We start from the raw sequence: 19,487 nt of genomic DNA on the forward strand, positions 1-19,487 counted from the left end.
ACGCGCTATCTCAGAGTCCTCAAGGGCTTCTTTCCATGGGTCCAGATGATGAAGAGTCATCAATATAGCGCAAGTAGAGTAGGGGCTTTAGGGGACAAGAGCTGGAGGAAGCGTTGTTCTAATCAGCCATAAAAATGTTGGCATACTGTGGGGCCATGCGGGTACCCATAGCAGTGCCGCTGATCTGAAGGTATAACATTGTCCCCAAATGTGAAGTAGTTATGGGTAAGGACAAAGTCACAAAGTTCAGCCACCAGGTTAGCCGTGACATTATCGGGGATAGTGTTCTTGACGGCTTGTAGTCCATCTTTGTGTGGAATGTTGGGTGTAGAGGGCTTCTACATCCATAGTGGCCAGGATGGTGTTATCAGGAAGATCACCGATGGATTGTAGTTTCCTCAGGAAGTCAGTGGTGTCTCGAAGGTAGCTGGGAGTGCTGGTAGCGTAGGGCCTGAGGAGGGAGTCTACATAGCCAGACAATCCTGCTGTCAGGGTGCCAATGCCTGAGATGATGGGGCGCCCAGGATTTCCAGGTTTATGGATCTTGGGTAGTAGATAGAATATCCCAGGTCGGGGTTCCAGGGGTGTGTCTGTGCGGATTTGATCTTGTGCTTTTTCAGGAAGTTTCTTGAGCAAATGCTGTAGTTGCTTTTGGTAACTCTCAGTGGGATCAGAGGGTAATGGCTTGTAGAAACTCGTGTTGGAGAGCTGCCGAGCAGCCTCTTGTTCATATTCCGACCTATTCATGACGACAACAGCACCTCCTTTGTCAGCCTTTTTGATTATGATGTCAGAGTTGTTTCTGAGGCTGTGGATGGCATTGCGTTCCGCATGGCTGAGGTTATGGGGCAAGTGAATGTGGGAAAGGGACTCGACCCCGCCAGGGGCTACAGGGGTGTCTTCAGGGCGAAGGTGCTGTCCTTCCCCGCTGGAGAGGAGGTAGCCCCTCCCTCTGAGAAAGTGACAAGCAGTCAGGGAGAGGAAGGGGACAGTGGAGGGGAAGAGGGGGACAGTGGAGGGACAAAAGGAACAGGAGTCCTTGTGGCACCCGAGAGACTAACCAAGGTATCTGAGCATGAGCTTTCGTGAGCGACAGCTCACTCCATCGGATGCGTGCCGAGGGACAGAGGCAGGTAGAGCCCAAGAGTAACCTGAGAGAAACAGGGAGAGTGGAGGGGACGGCCAGAGGGGATGGAGTGAAACTTCGGCTGGACACCCCAACCCCTGCCTGCACCCAACCCCCAGCCGCACCCCAACCCCTGCCTGCACCCCAACCCCTGCCTGCACCCCAAACCCCCAGCCGCACCCCAACCCCTTGCCTGCACCACCAACCCCCAGCCGCACCCCAACCCCTGCCTGCACCCCAACCCCAGCCGCACCCAACCCCTGCCTGCACCCCCAACCCCTGCCTGCACCCCAAAGCTTCCTGCACCCCAACCCCCCAGCCGCACCCCAACCCCCAGCCGCACCCCAACCCCTGCCTGCACCCCAACCCCTGCCTGCACCCCAACCCCCAGCCGCACCCCAACCCCTGCCTGCACCCCAACCCCTGCCTGCACCCCAAAGCTTCCTGCACCCCAACCCCCAGCCGCACCCCAACCCCTGCCTGCACCCCAACCCCTGCCTGCACCCCAACCCCCCAGCCCCACACTCAGGGCCCGCCGCTTCCCCACCCGCACGTGGCCCTCGGGGCACAACCTTCGCCCGCCTCAGCCGGGACCCGCGGCCCCTCCCTCTGCCGGACCCCCCCAGCGCCCCCTCCCCCGCCGGTCTGGGGCCTGCGGGGCGGAAGCGCCGGGCACTTCCGGCCGGGGCTGCCGGGAGCGGATGGACCCGCCCGCCGCGCTGCGCCCCAGCCCCCCCCGGGCCCGGCCATGGACCCGCCCGCGGTGAGACCCGCCCCCCCCGGGCCCGCCATGGACCCGCCCCCCGCGACCCCCCCAGGGCCCGGCCATGGCCCCGCCCCCCGCGACCCCCCCCCCCGGGCCCCCAGCCATGGACCCGCCCGCGGTGAGACCCGCCCCCCCCCGGGGCCCCGCCATGGACCCGCCCCCCCGCGACCCCCCCCGGGCCCGGCCATGGCCCCCGCCCCCCGCGACCCCCCCCCCGGGCCCAGCCATGGACCCGCCCGCGGTGAGACCCCGCCCCCCCCGGGGCCCGCCATGGACCCGCCCCCCGCGACCCCCCCCCCCGGGCCCAGCCATGGACCCGCCCGCGGTGAGACCCGCCCCCCCCCGGGGGCCCGCCATGGACCCGCCCCCCGCGACCCCCCCCGGGCCCGGCCATGGCCCCGCCCCCCGCGACCCCCCCCCCCGGGCCCAGCCATGGACCCGCCCGCGGTGAGACCCGCCCCCCCCGGGGCCCGCCATGGACCCGCCCGCGGTGCGACCGCCCCCCCCCGGGGCCCGCCATGGACCCGCCCCCCCGCGACCCCCCCCGGGCCTGGCCATGGCCCCGCCCCCCGCGACCCCCCCCCCCGGGCCCCAGCCATGGACCCGCCCGCGGTGAGACCCGCCCCCCCCCGGGGCCCGCCATGGACCCGCCCCCCGCGACCCCCCCGGGCCCGGCCATGGCCCCGGCCCCCCGCGACCCCCCCCCCCGGGCCCAGCCATGGACCCGCCCGCGGTGAGACCCGCCCCCCCCGGGGCCCGCCATGGACCCGCCCCCCGCGACCCCCCCGGGCCTGGCCATGGCCCCGCCCCCCGCGACCCCCCCGGGGCGCCCCCGCTGTCCCCCCCTCTACTACCCCCCCCCCCGGACGCCCCGCTGTCCCCCCCTACTGCCCCGTAACCCCCCCCGGGGCACCCCGCTGTCCCCCACTACTGCCCCCGTAACCCCCCCCGGGGCGCCCCCGCTGTCCCCCCCCACTACTACCCCCCCGGGGCGCCCCGCTGTCCCCCACTACTGCCCCCCCCGGGGCGCCCCGCTGTCCCCCCCTACTGCCCCGTAACCCCCCCCGGGGCACCCCGCTGTCCCCCACTACTGCCCCGTAACCCCCCCCGGGGCGCCCCGCTGTCCCCCACTACTGCCCCGTAACCCCCCCCCGGGGCGCCCCCGCTGTCCCCCACTACTGCCCTGTAACCCCCCCCCGGGGCGCCCCGCTGCCCCCCCTACTACTGCCCCGTAACCCCCCCCCGGGGCGCCCCGCTGTCCCCCCCACTACTACCCCCCCCGGGGCGCCCCGCTGTCCCCCCCACTACTGCCCCGTAACCCCCCCCCGGGGCGCCCCGCTGTCCCCCCCACTACTGCCCCGTAACCCCCCCCGGGGCGCCCCGCTGTCCCCCCCCCCACTACTGCCCCGTAACCCCCCCCGGGGCGCCCCGCTGTCCCCCCCCACTACTGCCCCGTAACCCCCCCGGGGCGCCCCCTGTCCCCCCCCACTACTGCCCCGTAACCCCCCCCGGGGCGCCCCCGCTGTCCCCCCCACTACTGCCCCCGTAAACCCCCCCCGGGCGCCCCGCTGTCCCCACCCACTACTGCCCCGTAACCCCCCCCCCGGGACGCCCCGCTGTCCCCCACTACTGCCCCCGTAACCCCCCCCCCGGGACGCCCCGCTGCCCCCCACTACTACCCCCCGGGGCGCCCCGCTGTCCCCCACTACTGCCCCGTAACCCCCCCCGGGGCGCCCCGCTGTCCCCCCCACTACTGCCCCCCCCGGACGCCCCGCTGTCCCCCCCTACTGCCCTGTAACCCCCCCCGGGGCGCCCCGCTGTCCCCCACTACTGCCCCGTAAACCCTCCCCCGGGGCGCCCCGCTGTCCCATCCCACTCGGGGCAGGTGCGGCCCAACACAAACACGGGGCAAACCGTGACCCATCCGCGCTGTGTTTCCCCAGACTCTGGGTGACCTGCTCCTGGCGCTCTACGAAATGGGATTTCACCGAGGGGGCAGGCGCGCGCGGCCGTCCAGGCCGGCTCCCTCAGCCTGCAGGAGGCCACAGAATGGTGAGTGGCCGCGTCCCCACCAGCCTGTGGGGCACGGCGCCGCTGCCCTGGGGAGCAGCCTGGCCCCTCGGCCCCAGCCGCCCGCTGCCCGGGGAGCCAGCCTCAGCCTGCCGCCGGGAGTCGCCAGGAGCTGCCATCGTGCTCTGCCCTCAGTCACTGTCCTAGGGCGGTGCTAGGGGGCGCTGGGCCGCAGGGTGGGGGCTGGGAGGGGGTGCTGGGGAGTGGGGCGGGGGCTCGGTGGGGGGCGCTGGGTCACAAGGAGCGGGGGCAGGGGCGTGGCCGGGGGCAGGGGCTGTGGGGAGCAGGGCAGGGGCTCAGCGGGGGGGCAGCGGGGACTCGGCGGGGGGCAGCAGTTGCGGGCAGTGGGGCGGGGGCTCGGCGGCAGGCTCTCTCTCCTCAGTCCTCCAGCAGTGTGTGGCTAGAGGGCACTGCATGGCTCGGGACGCCATCTTTCAGGTGCTGTGCAGAGCTGATGTCCTGGCCATTTGCCTTGTGCTCGTTAAAGATCTTGGGACGCTTTTTGCGAGAGGTGGGGTTGTCAGGCATGAGTGGCTGGGACTGCTCGGTGTAGACGGGAACAGGATGACTGGATACAGAACAACGAATGGGTCAGGGGGTGGATGGGGGGGCGTCCTGTTTGCCCTCTCACAACACAAGGATGAGGGGACATCCTGTAAGGCTGAAATCGTGGGAGAGCAAATACTTGTATACATGATGCCCTGTTAGCCTGTGGAACTCCATGCCTCATGATATAATTACGCCAGGGGCTCCGCAGGACTCAGAGAAGGAACAGACATTTACAGGCGTAATAAACCACACTGGGGCACCGCTGTTTCTGAAGGAGAAGGTGTTTCTGTGACTCGTGCTCAGAGCAGCTCTTGTGAATGTCGCCCGCTCTCGTGGGTAACCCCGTGCTGTCTTCCCGGCCTGTGGGAATGTGCAAGCTCTGCAGCCTGAGCCCCCTTGGCAGAGGCCTTGGCAGCTGCCTGGCTGAGCCGTCCTTCGTCGCAGCAAATCCAGGCCCCCCGCCGCCGGGGCTCTCCTCACCTGAGTGACTGCTTGGAGACCCCCGTCCAGTGAGCACAAGACCCTCTGCTTGGCCCAATCACTGACAGCAGGAGCGGGGAGGTGGCTGATCCGAGAGGGTGGGGGTGCAGAGCCGGTCTAGCCCCCTCAGCTCAAGGGTGCAGGCGCCAATCACAGCTGGCCCTAAAGCCGCCTGCAGGGTGTACAGGCCAATGGGCGGAGAGAAGCGATGCTGGGGGGTCCTCAGCTCCCCCCTCATTCTCTGTGCTTTGCAGGTTACTTCAGGAGAGGGGGCAGCGGCTCCAGACAGCGCCCCCAAAGAGCCAGGAGGAGCAATTGCAGCTTTCAACCTTCCCAAGCTCCAGGCGGTGCCTGTGGGGTCAGAGGCTCCGGTGCTGAGCACAGCTTGCCAGGTGCATGCCCCCCTACCCCGCTTGGCTCCTCTCCCTGGCAGGCGACTGCGGGGGCGGCTCCATCACTCTCTCTCTCTGCGCCCCCAGGGCCCAGCTCGCTCGGTGGCCTGGGACCGAGGCTGGGCACAGCTGCAGGATGAAGGGAAGCCGAAAGGAGTTGGAAGAGCAGCGGCGGGAGCAGCTGGCTCGGGAGGCCAAAGCCGAGAAGCAGAACAAGCAGAAGGTGAGTGCCGTGGTTGGGAGGGAGGGTCTGCGTGTGGGACTGAGAGGAGCAGGGTGGCGGAGGCAGCTGCCCTGGATGCTCCTGGCACGTGCCGTCTGCTCCCAGCGCTGCCGCCCGCAGTGTCTCCAGTGCCCTGGAGGTTTTTCGCCTTCCTCTGTAGCATGGGGCACGGGTCACTTGCTGGAGGATTCTCTCTGCTCCTTGAAGTCTTTAAACTACGATTTGAGGACTTCAATAGCACAGATATAGGTGTGAGGTTTTTTTTTTTTTTGTAGGAGTGGTGGGTGAAATTCTGTGGCCTGCGTTGTGCAGGAGGTCAGACTAGATGATCATAATGGTCACTTCTGACCTAAATATCTATGAATCTATGAGTCTCCGGCTGCTCCTTAGGTTAGGTTGGATATTAGGAAAAACTTTTTCACTAAGAGGGTGGTGAAACACTGGAATGCGTTACCTAGGGAGGTGGTGGAATCTCCTTCCTTAGAGGTTTTTAAGGTCAGGCTTGACAAAGCCCTGGCTGGGATGATTTAGTTGGGGATTGGTCCTGCTTTGAGCAGGGGGTTGGACTAGATGACCTCCTGAGGTCCCTTCTGTCACGGAGTCCCCGGGAGATGCTCTGGAACTGCTCCCCATGAAGCCAGTCAGGACTCTGGGGCAGTCGCCTTTCTGTGAGCAGCCTGTCTTCAGGACACACAGCTCACCCAGCTTCCACCTCCCTGGATCTGACCTCGGAGCATTCAGCATCCTCTGCCCCTCCATGTGCTTCCCCCAGCGAGTCCGCTCAGGCAGGGCTCCTGGGGAAACCAGAGGGTCCTGCCCCCAACTTCACAGTCAGACGTGACTCTCAGCCAGCCAGTAAAACAGAGGTTTATTAGATGACAGGAACATGGTCTAACACAGAGCTTGTAGGTGCAGAGAACAGGACCCCTCAGCTGGGTCCATTTTGGGGGGCAGTGAGCCAGACAACCACCCTTCACTCCATGTCTCCAGCCAGCCCCAAACTGACTCCCCCTCCAGCCCCTCCTCCTCTGGGCTTTGTTCCTTTCCCAGGCCAGGAGGTCACCTGATTCCTTTGTTCTCCAACCCTTTAGCTCTCACCTTGCAGGGAGAAGGGCCCAGGCCATCAGTTGCCAGGAAACAGGGTGTTGGCCATTCTCTGTGTCCAGACCCCTGCACACACCTGCCCTCTAGGGCTCTGCAATGATCATACACCCTTACCCCACCCCCTAGAGACTTAAGAACTGCATAGGGGAAACTGAGGCACCCCCACAATATTCGGAGGAAACAATAAGAACAGTCCCACTTCGTCACACCTTCCAACCCTGATACTCTACGATTCTATGATTCCTGTGGCCGGCCATGCCCGCCAGAGGGGTGACCGCAGTTGGCTTTGCAGACTCAAGGTTGGGAGAAGCCCCTGAGTCTCTGGCTGCATCTCTGCCCCTCAGCCGCAGGCCGTGCCCCGCTGAGGCAGGGCGAGGTGGAGCAGGGTGAGGTGCTGGGCGCTGCTCCTGTGCCAGCAGGGAGCTCCCAGCAGTCATGCCCAGCCTCTTCCCCCAGGAGCGGGAGCTGGTGCTGCAGAGAATCGCTGACGACCGGAAAAGCTTCCAGGCAAAGACTCAGCGGGCCCAGAAGCCAGACCGCCCGGCTGCCCAGGGCCACAGGCCGGAGGGCCCAGCTCAGCTGGCGAGTGACGGGCAGTGCCTGCTGATGGTGAGTCCTGAACCCCTGCTGCAGAGCTGGTCTGGCCGGAGGATCTAAGTCCCTGGGGGCCCTGCTCCAGCCCCTCCTCTGATGAGGGGAGGCCAGGGCTGAGGAGGTGCTGCCACCCAGAGGGAGCCCCTCCCTGGATACGCAAAACCTCCGGCTTCCCCTGAGAGCACGATCCTGCCAGGGACATCCTGCCCTGGGCTGCATCCCGCCGCCTCCAGGAGACTCCAAGAGAAAACCTGGAGCTGAGTGGGGTCTCAGCAGGGGGTGCTCTCCCCTCAGTCAGCGCCGGCCCCAATGCCCTGGGGGGGTGGGGGGGCTGTGCAGGGGGGGTGCTCTCCTGTTGGAGTCAGTGCTGATCCCAGGGCCATGGTAGCCGTATTGCAGACACACAAAGCCGGGCCTGACCCCTTGTGCTCATTAGGTCTCCTGTCAGCTGAGATGCTGATTTTGGAGCCTGGCCAAAGTCTAACTTGCTGTCTGGAGCCCTGCTTTGAACGGGGCTTTGTTCTGCTCACTGCCCTGGCCCGCGGGCACTGATGCTCCACCCCGGTGTCCTTGCAATGCTGGGGCAGTGACCCCGTACATGCAGGTTTCGTGTTCCACCCCAGAGGTGGTTGCATCTTACCCTGCACTTGATGGCCTGGCAGGAGGAGGTGGAGGGGGCAGGAGTTGAGCCCCGTGCTGCCCCCTCCTTTGCTCTGAGGGGAGAAGGGGGCAGCAGCCAGTACGGTCTCATCTCCTGGCCTCAAGTGAGTTTTGTCTGGGCACGGAGCCGGGCTGGCAGTGCCTTGGGCCTGGGATGCTGTGCTTCACCCTGGGCTCTCTCTGCCCCCAGATCCGCCTGCCCTCGGGCCAGTGCTTGCGGGAGCGCTTCCCGGCCAACTACCTTCTGCAGGACGTCACGCAGCACCTCTCGACTCTGCACCCTGACCTGCCGCCGTTCACGCTCCTTCAGGGCTTTCCCAAGCGCCGCTTCGGCCCGGCCGAGCTGTCCTGCAGCCTGCAGGCTCTGGGCCTGACCCCCAGCGCCACCCTGTGCGTCCTGGCCACCGAGCCCCTCCCGTCAGGCACCTGCGCCCTGGCAGCCCCCCAGGCCAGAGACGGGCCCCTGCAGCCTCCCGGGCCTCAGGCCTTGCCCACGGAGGAGCACGCCTGGGGCCGGGGCGAGACCCTGGGCCTAGTGCTGGAGCAGGCCATGGCCGAAGGGATGTTCCCAGAGGCCGAGGAGCTGCGGCTGGCGCTGAGCTCCCCTGCGCGCAGGGTGGTGCCAGGGAAACCTGGGGTCCATGGCCTTTGGGAGTCGACCTCCCCACCGCACCATCGCTGGGGTAAGCTGCCAGCCTGCTGGTCGGGGGAGGGGCCCTTGGGGAGGCGTGTGCCCACCTGGCTTGTGAGGGGCTGGGGGGCCTGGCTCTGGGGACTCCTGGGTGGGCTGCCATTTGCCTGGCCTGCCCCCTCTCTCTGTGGGAGGCAGGGAGATGAGAGAGAAGCGGGCTCTGGCCTCCCCTCGCAGGGAGAGGGCAGCATGAGCCTTCCTGCAGTAGCTGCCGTTGTCCCTCCCACAGGCCAGGGACAGCGGCTGACACTAGAGGATCCGGAGCAAGAGCCCGCAGCACCCACTGGGTGCAGCCCACTGGATGAGGAGCTGTCCCCTCCAGGTCAGCATCTCCCTCCCTCCTGTGGTGGGGCAGGGCCGGAGGGCATGCACGGGGCAGAGCCTCGTGGACAGGGCACAGGCTCCAGAGCAGGGACTGTCGGTGTGGGGGAGGCCCCTGGCGTTTCCGAGTCCTGGGCTGCACTGTCGGGGATCCCTCGGGGGCTCTGCAGCCCAGCCCGTGCCAGGGGAGTGCCTGCTCTGGCTGTAACAGCCCCGTCGCCCGCAGCGTGTTAAAAGGCAGCCCGGCCTTTGATGGGGAGGGCGGCCTGGTCCCACCACATCTATCTGGCCAGTGGGCACCATACTGTGCCAGGGCCTTTGCTCGCACGTCAGGACCCAGCAGACTCCACCTCTGCACTGGCATCGCAGTCAGCCCTGCATGGGCATCGGGAGATGGCACGAGGGCGCCTGCTTGCCCTGGGTCCCCCAGGGTCCCAGGGCAGTGCTGGGAGGAGGAGTGCCCACAGCTCCCTGCCCTGCAGTGAGATGCCAGCTGGGTTAATGGGGGCCGAGGTGCCAGGAGCTCCAGGATTGACGGTTGGGGGATGGCTGCCCATGGGGTTGGCCCCTTTCCCGGCACGGCTGCCCCCTCCGCTGACGTAATCTGCTCTGATCTGCAGGCTCAGGGCTGGCTCCTTTGCTGCTGTCTCCAAGCCGGGGCCCGGTGGAGCCGCAGCACCAGTGGCCGGCAGAGGGCAACAGGCTCAGGTATGTGCCCGCAGCTGCGGGCAGCACCCCCGGGGTGCAGAAGGCCTGGGGGTCATGGCAGAGTTCTGCTGGGCCGTGGGAATCCCAGGGAATCCAGCGCTGGCCTGTTTGCAAGGCGTGAGCTGCGGGGCAGGGAGTTTGTGCCGGGGCCGCGGGGAGGAGCCAGCTGAGGGCACCTCTCCCCAAGGGCGGTGGCCATGGCCTGACCCAGCTCCTCCTTGCAGGGCTGCAGACGATGGGCATGGTGTGGGCCCCTCGGACCTGCCGGCCGCCGTGGCTCAGGCAGCGGAGCAGCGCTTCCACCGTGCCTTGCGGGGCCAAGAGGAGCTGGCCCCACCCGCAGGGCACAGGAAACCCCCCCGCCTCTCCCACGTGCCTTCGCTCTCTAGCATGGCCCTGCGGGCAGCCGTGGCTCTGCTGACAGGTACAGCCCCATGGCCCTGCCCCCAGCCTAGTGCCCCCCAGCACCTTACCCGGTGTCTCCTCCACAGCACCCCGAAAACAGTACTGCAGCGGCCTGGCCTCCCTGACGCCCCCGCTGGCCGAGCGCCTCCTGGCCCACATGATCCGCCACCGGCTGCTGCGCCCCAAGACCCTGGAGCTCTTCTTCGGCTGCCCCATACAGAGCCTGGTCCTCAGCTGCTACCCCTACGCCACCAACGAGCTGCTGCGCCAGCTGCGGGCCTTTCAGAGCCTCCGGCACCTCAGCCTGGTCTCCTGCCCCCTGCTCACCGGTATGCGGCGGGGGTGGGGCTGGCTCGCCAGTCTGGGGCAGAACTGTTCACGGGGAAGGGGAGGATGTAGGGCAGGGCCAGGGACAGACACTAGGCCTGGGGTCTCTCCGCCCCTGAAGGCCCATGGAGCTTTGCCCCGGGTCCATGGAGTGCTGCGGGCAGCCCACGGTGGGGCAGTGCAGGCCAGGCTGTCGCATGCCCCTCTTTCTGTCTCTCTCTGGGGTGGCTGTGGTGTCCCCCGTCAGGTCCTGGCTCTCAGGGCAGGTTCCCTTGCGTGTGCATGACAGAAGAGTCCCCACTCCAAGCTGGCACAGGCCTGGAGTGCAGGCAGGTAAAGGATAAATCGGGTTAACAGAGCGGAAACAAAGAGGCGTTCTATGTAACCTCAGTGTTCACAGTGGAGAGAGGTGTCACGGAGTGTGCGGGAGTCCAGGCCCTGCACCCCTCTTCCTGGGATCACTGTGACTCTCAGCCAGCCAGTAAAACAGAAAGTTTATTGGACAACAGGAACACAGTCTAAAACAGAGCTTGTGGGTAGAACCAGGACCGCTCAGTCAAGTCCTTCTGGGGGAGCAGGGAGCTTAGACCCCAGCCGTGGGGTTCCCTGCATTCCACCACCCAGCCCCAAACTGAAACTAAACCCCCCCAGCCGGCTCCCTCCTGCAGCCTGTCTTCACATTCCCAGGGCAGAGGTGTCACCTCCCCCTCCCCCTCCTGGCTCAGGTTACAGGCTCTCAGGTCTCCCATTGAAACTCTCCTGCCACATTCCCAGGTCAACACTCCCCCCTTCCTGCTGCGTCACAAGAGGTAAATAGCGGAGTCCCCCAGGGGTCTGTACTGGGACACTGGGCTAGATGGACCTTTGGTCTGACCCAGCCTGGCCGTTCTTATGGAAAAGGTTCAGAAAAGAGCAAGAAAAATGATGAGGGGGATAGAAGAGCTTCCATAGGAGGAAAGATTAATAAATCATAAAAAGAAAAGGAGTACTTGTGGCACCTTAGAGACTAACCAATTTATTAGAGCATGAGCTTTCGTGAGCTACAGCTCACTTCCTCAGATGCATATCGTGGAAACTGCAGCAGGCTTTATATATACACAGAGAATATGTTTCATATTCTCTGTGTATATATAAAGCCTGCTGCAGTTTCCACGATATGCATCTAGGGAAGTGAGCTGTAGCTCACGAAAGCTTATGCTCTAATAAATTGGTTCGTCTCTAAGGTGCCACAAGTACTCCTTTTCTTTTTGCGAATACAGACTAACACGGCTGTTACTCTGAAACCTAATAAATCATAGAATCATAGAATATCAGGGTTGGAAGGGACCTCAGGAGGTCATCTAGTCCAACCCCCTGCTCAAAGCAGGACCAATCCCCAACTAACTGGGACTGTTCAGCTTAGAAGAGAGACGACTGACGGGGGAGAGGACAGAGGGCTGTAAAATCATGGCTGGTGGGGATACAGTGACTAAGGATGTGTTGTTTACTCCTTCTCATAACACAAGAACTAGGGAAGTGATGATTCCCCTCTATTTGACACTGGTGAGGCCACACCTGGATTATTGCGTCCAGTTTTGGGCCCCCCACTACAGAAGGGATATGGACAAATTGGAGAGAGTCCAGTGGGGGGCAACGAAAATTATTAGGGGACTGGGGCACATGACTTATGAGGAGAGGCTGAGGGTGTGACGAAGTGGGACTGTTCTTAATGTTTCCTCTGAATAGTGTGGGGGTGCCTCAGTTTCCCCTAGGCAGTTCTTAAGTATCTAGGGGGTGGGGTAAGGGGGTATGATCACTGCAGAGCCCTAGAGGGCAGGTGTGTGCAGGGGTCTGGACACAGAGAAGGGCCGACACCCTGTTTCCTGGCAACTGATGGCCTGGGCCGTTCCCCCTGCAAGGTGAGAGCTAAAGGGTTGGAGAACAAAGGAATCAGGTGCCCTCCTGGCCCGGGAAAGGAACAAAGCCCAGAGGAGGAGGGGCTGGAGGGGGAGTCAGTTTGGGGCTGGCTGGAGACATGGAGTGAAGTCCAGATGTGGTTGTCTGGCTCACTGCCCCCCAAAATGGACCCAGCTGAGGGGTCCTGTTCTCTGCATCTACAAGCTCTGTGTTAGACCATGTTCCTGTCGTCTAATAAACCCTCTGTTTTCCTGGCTGGCTGAGAGCCCCGTCTGACTGCGGAGTTGGGGGGCAGGACCCTCTGACTTCCCCAGGACCCCGCCTGGGCGGACTTGCTGTGGGAAGTGCACAGAGGGGCAGAGGAGGCTGAATGCTCCAAGGTCAAACCCAGGAAGGTGGAAGCCATGTGAGCTGTGTGTCCTGCAGACAGGCTGCTCACAGAAAGGAGACTCTCCCAGAGTCCTGACTAGCTTCACGGGGAGCAGTTCCAGAGCATCGCCCAGGAACTCTGTGACAGAGGGAACTGGGGTTATTTAGTCTGCGGAAGAGAAGAATGAGGGGGGATTTGATAGCTGCTTTCAACTACCTGAAGGGGGGTTCCAAAGAGGATGGAGCTCGGCTGTTCTCAGTGGTGGCAGAAGACAGAATAAGGAGCAATGGTCTCAAGTTGCAGTGCGGGGAGGTCTAGGTTGGATATTAGGAAACACTATTTCACTAGGAGGGTAGTGAAGCACTGGAATGCGTTACCTAGGGAGGTGGTGGACTCTCCATCCTTAGAGGTTTTTAAGGTGAGGCTTGACAAAGCCCTGGCTGGGATGATTTAGTTGGGGATTGGTCCTGCTTTGAGCAGGGGGTTGGACTAGATGACCTCCTGAGGTCCCTTCCAACCCTAATCTTCTATGATTCTATGAACAAGGGGTCACCCAATGAAATTAATAGGCGGCAGGTTTAAAACAAACAAAAGGAAGTATTTCTTCACACAGCGCACAGTCAACCTGTGGAACTCCTTGCCAGGGGATGTGTGAAGACCAAAAGTGTAAATGGGTTCAAAAAAGAACTAGATAAGTTCATGGACAGTAGGTCCATCAATGGCTATTAACCAGGAGGGGCAGGGACAGAACCCCATGCCCTGGGTGTCCCTAAACCTCTGCCTACCAGAAGCTGGGAGTGGGCTACAGGGACAGATCACTCCATAACTGCCCTGTTCTGTTCACTCCTTCTGAAGCCCCTGTTGCAGCCGGGGCCCTGGGCTGCATGGACCATTGGGATACTGTTAGGCGGGGGGGGCACGGCTCTGTGCTCTCGGCGGGGTCGAGGCGCTCTGGCCGTGTGGGAAGGGAGCCCTGTGTACACTGGTCAGGATCCCCCCCAGGTTCCCACAAGGCCCCTTGGGCAGGATGGAGCCAGCGGCTCCAGCGTGGTGGTGGTGTGAGGTCTGCAGCCCCGGCCCTGATGTCCCCTCACTCTCCCTGCAGACCAGGGCCTATCCGTGGTGAGGCACCTGCAGAGACTTCAGCACCTCAACCTGTCGGCCTGTGTCAAGCTCACCGACACCTGCCTGCGCTTCCTTAAAGGTACAGCGCGTGCACGGGGGCTGGCCTGTCTGGCGGGCCACACCCCCTGCATTGCCCCCTCCCACCTCTTCTCCCTCCCTGCGTCACGACCTCGCCCCTTCCCACCTCTCGTTACCCCCCCAGGTGCGGCCCACCTGCTCCCCCCTTTGTGGCTGGACCCCAGGCACAGTGGCTTGGCCCAGCTCTTTGTCCTCAGGCCGCACCAGTCTCTGCCCCAGGTAACACCTGCTCCTCCCCCCCCCCCCCCGCAGGGCTCCCGCACCTCTCGCACCTGGCTCTGGACCAGACCAAAATCAGTGATAGCGGCATGGCGGATTTCCTGCACTCGGCTCCCTCCGCACTCACCCACCTGAGCCTTAACAGGACGGGGATCACAGACCGCACGCTGCGTCTGCTGCCCCAGTACGCACCCGGCCTGGTGCTGCTCAGCCTCAAGCAGACCGAGGTAATGGGCCACGAGTGGGGGCGGGGCACGGGGCCTTCTCCTCTAGGGCGCTGGCTGCGATCCCACCCGGGATGGGGACTGGCTGGCTCAGGGGGCGGGGAATGGGACACGGGGCCTTTCCCCTCTAGGCGATGCTGGCTCCCATCTGGCCGCAGGTCGGAGACTGCTTGGCTTGGGGGTGGGGAATGGGGCACGGGGCCGATGGGCAGCAGGATGAGCCCCCCTTTGGGGAAGCTAGCCCCCCAGTCCTTCCCCACCCCGTCCTCCCCCCGGCAGCTGGAGCTCCGAGCCCCCACCCAGCCCAGAAGAGCCTCGAGCTGGCCAGAGCCGCCGTAGCCGCACTGCGTCTCCCCTCCTGAGACCCTGAGCCACTCTGTGGGAAAAGCTCATCTCTCTTCCCGAAGAACCTGAGCTTTTACTATGCCCCATGCAGGTTCCGGGGCGTCTGAGGAGGCCGTATCTGGTACTCAGCTTCCTGGGCTCAGCAGCCCTCTCCTTGGAGTTCGGGGCTGTCGCTGCTGAACCCAGGAAGCTGAGTATCACATATCCCTGCCTCAGCTGCCCCGGAACCTGCGTGGGGCATAATAATAAGCAAAGATTTCCCTGTGCAAACCGCTAAAACCCACTACTAGGTGTCCGGTGGTGGTCGCTGCCTCAGGGGAGGGGAGGGTAGGCCTGTTCTATCCACCGCCTGTGTCGGGGCCTCTCCCCTTCAGGGGGTGCTGGCTCCCATCCTGGCTGGCTCTGGGGACAGGGGATGGGGCAGGAGGCCATTCCCCTCTAGGCAGGGTTGCCCGGGGCGTGGTTCTGACGGACAGTTGGTCTCTGGCAGATCTCGGATTTCTCTGCCCTGCAGCAGCTGAGCCGGCTGCACACGCTGCACCTGGATGACACCCGCGTGAGCCAAGCCTCCCTGGCGGCCCTGGCCTCCCACCCTGCCCTCTCCACGCTCACCCTGTCTGGAGTGCAGTCCGTGGATGGTGACCAGGCCCTGCAGCTGGTCTCAGGTAGGAGCGCCCTGGGCTGGTGGTCCCCGACCGAGCTCGGCAAAAGCATCAGGGCCCCGGGCCCCATGGAGAAGCAGTGACTAGCTGCCCATGCAGGGCCCTGCCCTCAAGGTGCTGTGGCCACCCACGGCGTGTCTTGCCGCCCAAGGGCCCCTCGCGTGCTCGGGGTGTGGTGTCCCTGTCGGGGCGAGGGGCTGGGCTGGGCCGGATCCCAGGGTGGCGGGTGGGGCCAGCGGGAGCCCCAGAGCTGTGCTGTCGGTCTGGGAGGATGGGGTGAGGGCCACTCACTGCCCCGCTGGCTGTTTCAGGCCTGCCACTGGCCCAGCTGAGCCTGCCATGCCGGCACACAGTCACCGACTCCGGCCTGCACTTCCTGTGCCGCCTGGAGGGGCTGCTGGAGCTGGACCTGACCGATTTCACCCACATCACTGACGAGGGGCTGCGCCATCTGCCCCAGCTGCACAGGTGCCTGGGAGAAGAGGGAGGCCTCCAGCCCCTGTGGGCACCCTTCCCCCCGTGTCCCTGGTTGGTGCCAGGCGTGCGCTGGGGTCTGCCGGGCACTGTGGCCTGGGTGCTGGGACTTGGGATAAGGCCCCCCTGGCTGGCCTGGGGCAGGTTCTCGGAGGCGTGGCGAGCCCGGCTGCAGGTTGGGAGAGGAGCCCAGCAGAGCAGGGGCTGGTGGTGTCGGGGCTCAGGGTGGGCTTCCAGGAAGCCCCGGGATGGACCCCGAGGCCGAGCCCCACTGGACCTGCGTGCACACCCTGAGCTGCCGCGCTCTGCACCGGGGCAGTGACGCTGGGGGGAGGGGCTGAGCACTAGGTCCCCATGGGGGAGGGAGCCGCCAGCCCCCGCTGATGCCCCTGTCCCTGCCCCAGGCTGCGGCGGCTCTCGCTCTGCAACACTCTGGTGACTGACTGCGGGCTGCAGCACCTGCAGGGCCTGCGGCACCTCGAGGAGCTGTGCCTGGATCGGACCGCTGTCTCCAGCGCAGGCGTGGCCCGCTGCATCACCCGGCTGCCCCTCCTGCAGGTACTGGGCGGGGGGACACAGCGGGGCCACCCGCTCTGCAGCTGCCCAGGGCTAGCAGGGAAGGCTGGTACCTGGGTTCTCCCCGGGCATCCCCTCCCCTTCCCCCGTGAAAAGTCTCTGCCCCAGCTGGGCCTGGGGCTTCCTGCCACGTGGGCAGAGCTGGCACCCTGGCAGCGAATGGGGTGCAGCATAGCAGTGGGTTCTGGCAACACCCCCACGGTGCTTGGCTCAGACACTCTTCCCCCATGGGAACGGCTGAGGCACCCCGCCCCCAAGCAGGCCAGGTTGTGACCCATGGCAACGGAGGTGGGAGGGGCTGGGGGGTGCCTGTGGCAGGAAGACGCCTGCCTGGGGCTGCTGCCTGCGTGCCAGGAGATGGAGCTGCTGCTCACTCCAGAGCCCAGGCAGGCAGCGCTGCGGATGAGCTGTGGGGCATGGATGGACACTGAGACCCAGGGGCTGGCTGCCCCCAGAGTGGCGCAAGGGCTGCTGTGCTGGGTGGGTTACTCGCTGCCCCCTCAGCCTGGGGGGCGGGGTGGGTGCAGGCCGCGGGGCGCAGCATGTTCTGACGCCAGCCGGCTGTCGCAGGTGCTGGGCCTGGCAAGCACGCCCGTGGGAGACAGCGTGGTGAGGATGGGTGTCAGCCGCTGCAAACAGCTCCTCAAGGTGAACCTGAGCCGCACCCGCGTCACCGACCGAGGTGAGCCCCTGCCAGGCCGGACGCTGGGGGGAGGGCTGCCGGGCTCCCACTCACCCCGGGGCAGCATGGGGAAGGGGTGGGGGACCGGCCACAGGCCTGTTCTGGGGGCGGGGAGTGGGAAGGAGCTGGGTGCCCATGCCAGCTGGCTGGGTCACGCTGCCCGGGCTAACCCCTCGCCTCTCTCCGCTCTAGGGCTGCGCTTCCTCCGCCAAGTGCCCATCGCTCAGGTGAACCTGGATGGCTCTGGGGTGACGGCGGCCGGCGTGGCCAGCCTCCTGGCTGCCTGCCCCAGCATCGTCAGCATCCGGGCCAGCCACCTGCAGACGCTGTCCCCCGAGCAGCTGTCAGACGAGGAGCTCCCCAGTTAGGCCTGGCGCCGCCCTCCTATGGTCCTGCCTGCGCGGCTCGCCCGGGGGCCCCTCCCCATCGCAGCCCCGGGGCCAGCCTGCCTGCTCTGCAGGGCTCAGCACCCCAGCCTGGGGGGGGGGGGGCGCGGGGCTCCCGGGCTCGGGCAGGCTCCTCCCACAGCACCGTGGGTGCACGGCGTCCTGCCACAGGCTGCGTGGGCCAGTTTGGGGGCTTGTTGAATAAAGCAGTATCCTCTGGCTGAATTCTCCTCCTGTGCCTGGGGAGAGGCCCTGCTCTCCCAGCCAGCTTCTGGCACCCGCCAGTGAGGGGAGCCCTACGGAAAGGACTCTCTACAAACCACGTTCCTTGACCTTGGGCCCCACAGAGCCCCCCTCTGGGGCTGGCTCGGTGCAAGCAGGGCCTCAGTGCTGTCAGACAGGGGTTCAACCTGCGGTAGCAAACCCCCCCTGCCCAAGAGAGGCGGAGCCAGCTGCCCCCTCCCCGCAGCACATGGGGGGCCCGCCCTGTAGGGACAGACCGAGCCCCCTCCCCCAAGGAGCCAACCCCACTGGGCCATGAGGCTGTTGGAAGGGGGGAGAGGAGGGGAGCGGAGCAGGTCTGTGCCAAGGGAGCCAGCCTGGAGGCGGCTGAGTGAAGGTGGGACGCCAGCCTCTGTAGGAGCAGGAGGGAGACGCACGTTTCCCCGTTCGGTCCTGCTGAAGTTACAGGAGCCCTGTCCCCATGGGGGCCCTGTGCCCCCCAGGGGCTGAAACGAGGGGAGCCCTGTGGCCCACCCCCCCCAGGGCTGAGACTAGGGGAGCCCTGACCCCAGCCTGGAGGGTGGTGACATGTTGAGTCCCAGCCCCCCAGGGCTCATAGTGGGGGCAGCACCTACCCCAGGCCAGCTTGTTGTCATCCCCCGCCCCCGGAGGGTTCCCATTTCCCAGGCTGGGCACCTGCCCCTCCCTGGTTGCAGACAAGGGGGCAAGCCGTGCCCTGCAGGTCAGTGTGGTGCTCCCCGGGTACCCAGCCTTGGGAGGCAGCGCTCCATCTCCTGCCCTTGGCGTGAAGGGGTTGGGCCTGGGGTTTGGCTCACTGGACCCACCAGCCTCTAGCAGGGCCAGGCCTGCCTTCCAGGGCCCCAGAGGTCTCGTCCTCTGTAGAAGGCAGCAATAGGCACAACCAGCCTCCGAGTCCTTGGGGTTTCTCTGCGGTGCCCTGATCTCCGAATCCCCAGGCCTGCTGCTCCCACGGGCACAGACCACACCAGTGGGGGGGAGGTGGCTCCGGTCCCGTGAATGCTCAGCACTGAGATGTGGTGATAGTGAAAACCAGATTTGGGGGGCACTGAGTAGGAACGTTGGATACAAACGGTTACATATAAAACAAAATTATAACTCGCTTTTTAGAGACTGAACTTAACTAACACGTGACCCTCTTGTCTAGTGACGCTTGTTTCACCCCACGGTCTTGCCAGCAGTTTCAGCCGTGCCTGCTGGATGCCGCTTTCGTGAAGCAAACGCGCTGCCCGGTTCCTTGCCCTGGAGAGGGTGACGGGGTGTCACCTTTGTGCCCCAATGTACTAGAGCAAACCTTTGACGTGACCTTGAGATAGCCCTGCCCCAGGGTCGCCAGGCGTCCGGGTTTTGACCGGAAGGCCCAATCGGAAAGGAACCCTGGCAGCTCCGGTCGGCACTGCTGACAGGACCATTTAAAGTCCCGTTGGGGGTGCAGCAGGGCTAAGGCAGGACAGTCCCTACGTGGCACCGCACTGTGCCCCGGAAGCGGCCAGCAGGTCCCAGCACGCCCTAGGTGGAGGGGCAATCAGGGCAATCCATGAACTGCTCCCATTGGCCGGCAACCATGGCCACAGGGAGCTGCGGGCGTGGGCAGGGCACAGAGCCACCTGGCTGCCCCTGCGTCTAGGGGCCAGACAGCATCCGCTACCAGGAGCATCGTGGAGTCAGGGCAGGCCTGCCTTAGCCCCTCTGCGCTGCTGACTGGGAGCCGCCTGGTAAGTGGAGCCTGCACCCCAAACCCCCTCCTGCACCCCAAACCCCTTGCACCCTAAC

At 65.0% G+C, this 19,487-nt stretch overlaps 1 protein-coding gene across 3 annotated transcripts; it reads left to right on the top strand.

Annotated features, from left to right (window-relative positions):
• The first annotated feature begins 3,880 nt into the window (after nucleotides 1-3,880).
• LOC140907917 (uncharacterized) lies at nucleotides 3,881-17,672 on the top strand. 3 transcript variants are annotated; one of them, XM_078851882.1, is made up of 15 exons: nucleotides 3,881-3,944; nucleotides 5,246-5,606; nucleotides 7,167-7,319; nucleotides 8,155-8,647; nucleotides 8,885-8,977; nucleotides 9,597-9,684; nucleotides 9,909-10,108; nucleotides 10,176-10,418; nucleotides 13,788-13,886; nucleotides 14,138-14,331; nucleotides 15,164-15,338; nucleotides 15,647-15,803; nucleotides 16,214-16,367; nucleotides 16,956-17,067; nucleotides 17,260-17,672. In XM_078851882.1, the coding sequence occupies exons 2-15, from the start codon at nucleotides 5,388-5,390 to the stop codon at nucleotides 17,433-17,435; spliced, it is 2,556 nt and encodes an 851-aa protein (XP_078708008.1). In that variant the 5' UTR covers nucleotides 3,881-3,944; nucleotides 5,246-5,387; the 3' UTR covers nucleotides 17,436-17,672. The 3 variants fall into 3 exon arrangements, with proteins under 3 accessions (XP_078708008.1, XP_078708010.1, XP_078708009.1); XM_078851883.1 differs by lacking the exon at nucleotides 3,881-3,944 and adding an exon at nucleotides 4,308-5,020; XM_078851884.1 differs by lacking the exon at nucleotides 8,885-8,977.
• The last annotated feature ends 1,815 nt before the right edge of the window (nucleotides 17,673-19,487 follow it).

This window comes from Lepidochelys kempii, chromosome 2 (assembly GCF_965140285.1).
Source record: "Lepidochelys kempii isolate rLepKem1 chromosome 2, rLepKem1.hap1, whole genome shotgun sequence".
Taxonomy (NCBI): domain Eukaryota; kingdom Metazoa; phylum Chordata; order Testudines; family Cheloniidae; genus Lepidochelys; species Lepidochelys kempii.

Excerpts from the sequence above, each read along its gene's own strand:
- LOC140907917 (XM_078851882.1), top strand. The coding sequence starts at position 5,388 with ATGCCCCCCTACCCCGCTTGGCTCCTCTCCCTGGCAGGCGACTGCGGG. Across the intron at positions 5,607-7,166 it reads AGAAGCAGAACAAGCAGAAG|GAGCGGGAGCTGGTGCTGCA; the intron begins GTGAGTGCCGTG and ends CTCTTCCCCCAG. Across the intron at positions 15,804-16,213 it reads CATCTGCCCCAGCTGCACAG|GCTGCGGCGGCTCTCGCTCT; the intron begins GTGCCTGGGAGA and ends TCCCTGCCCCAG.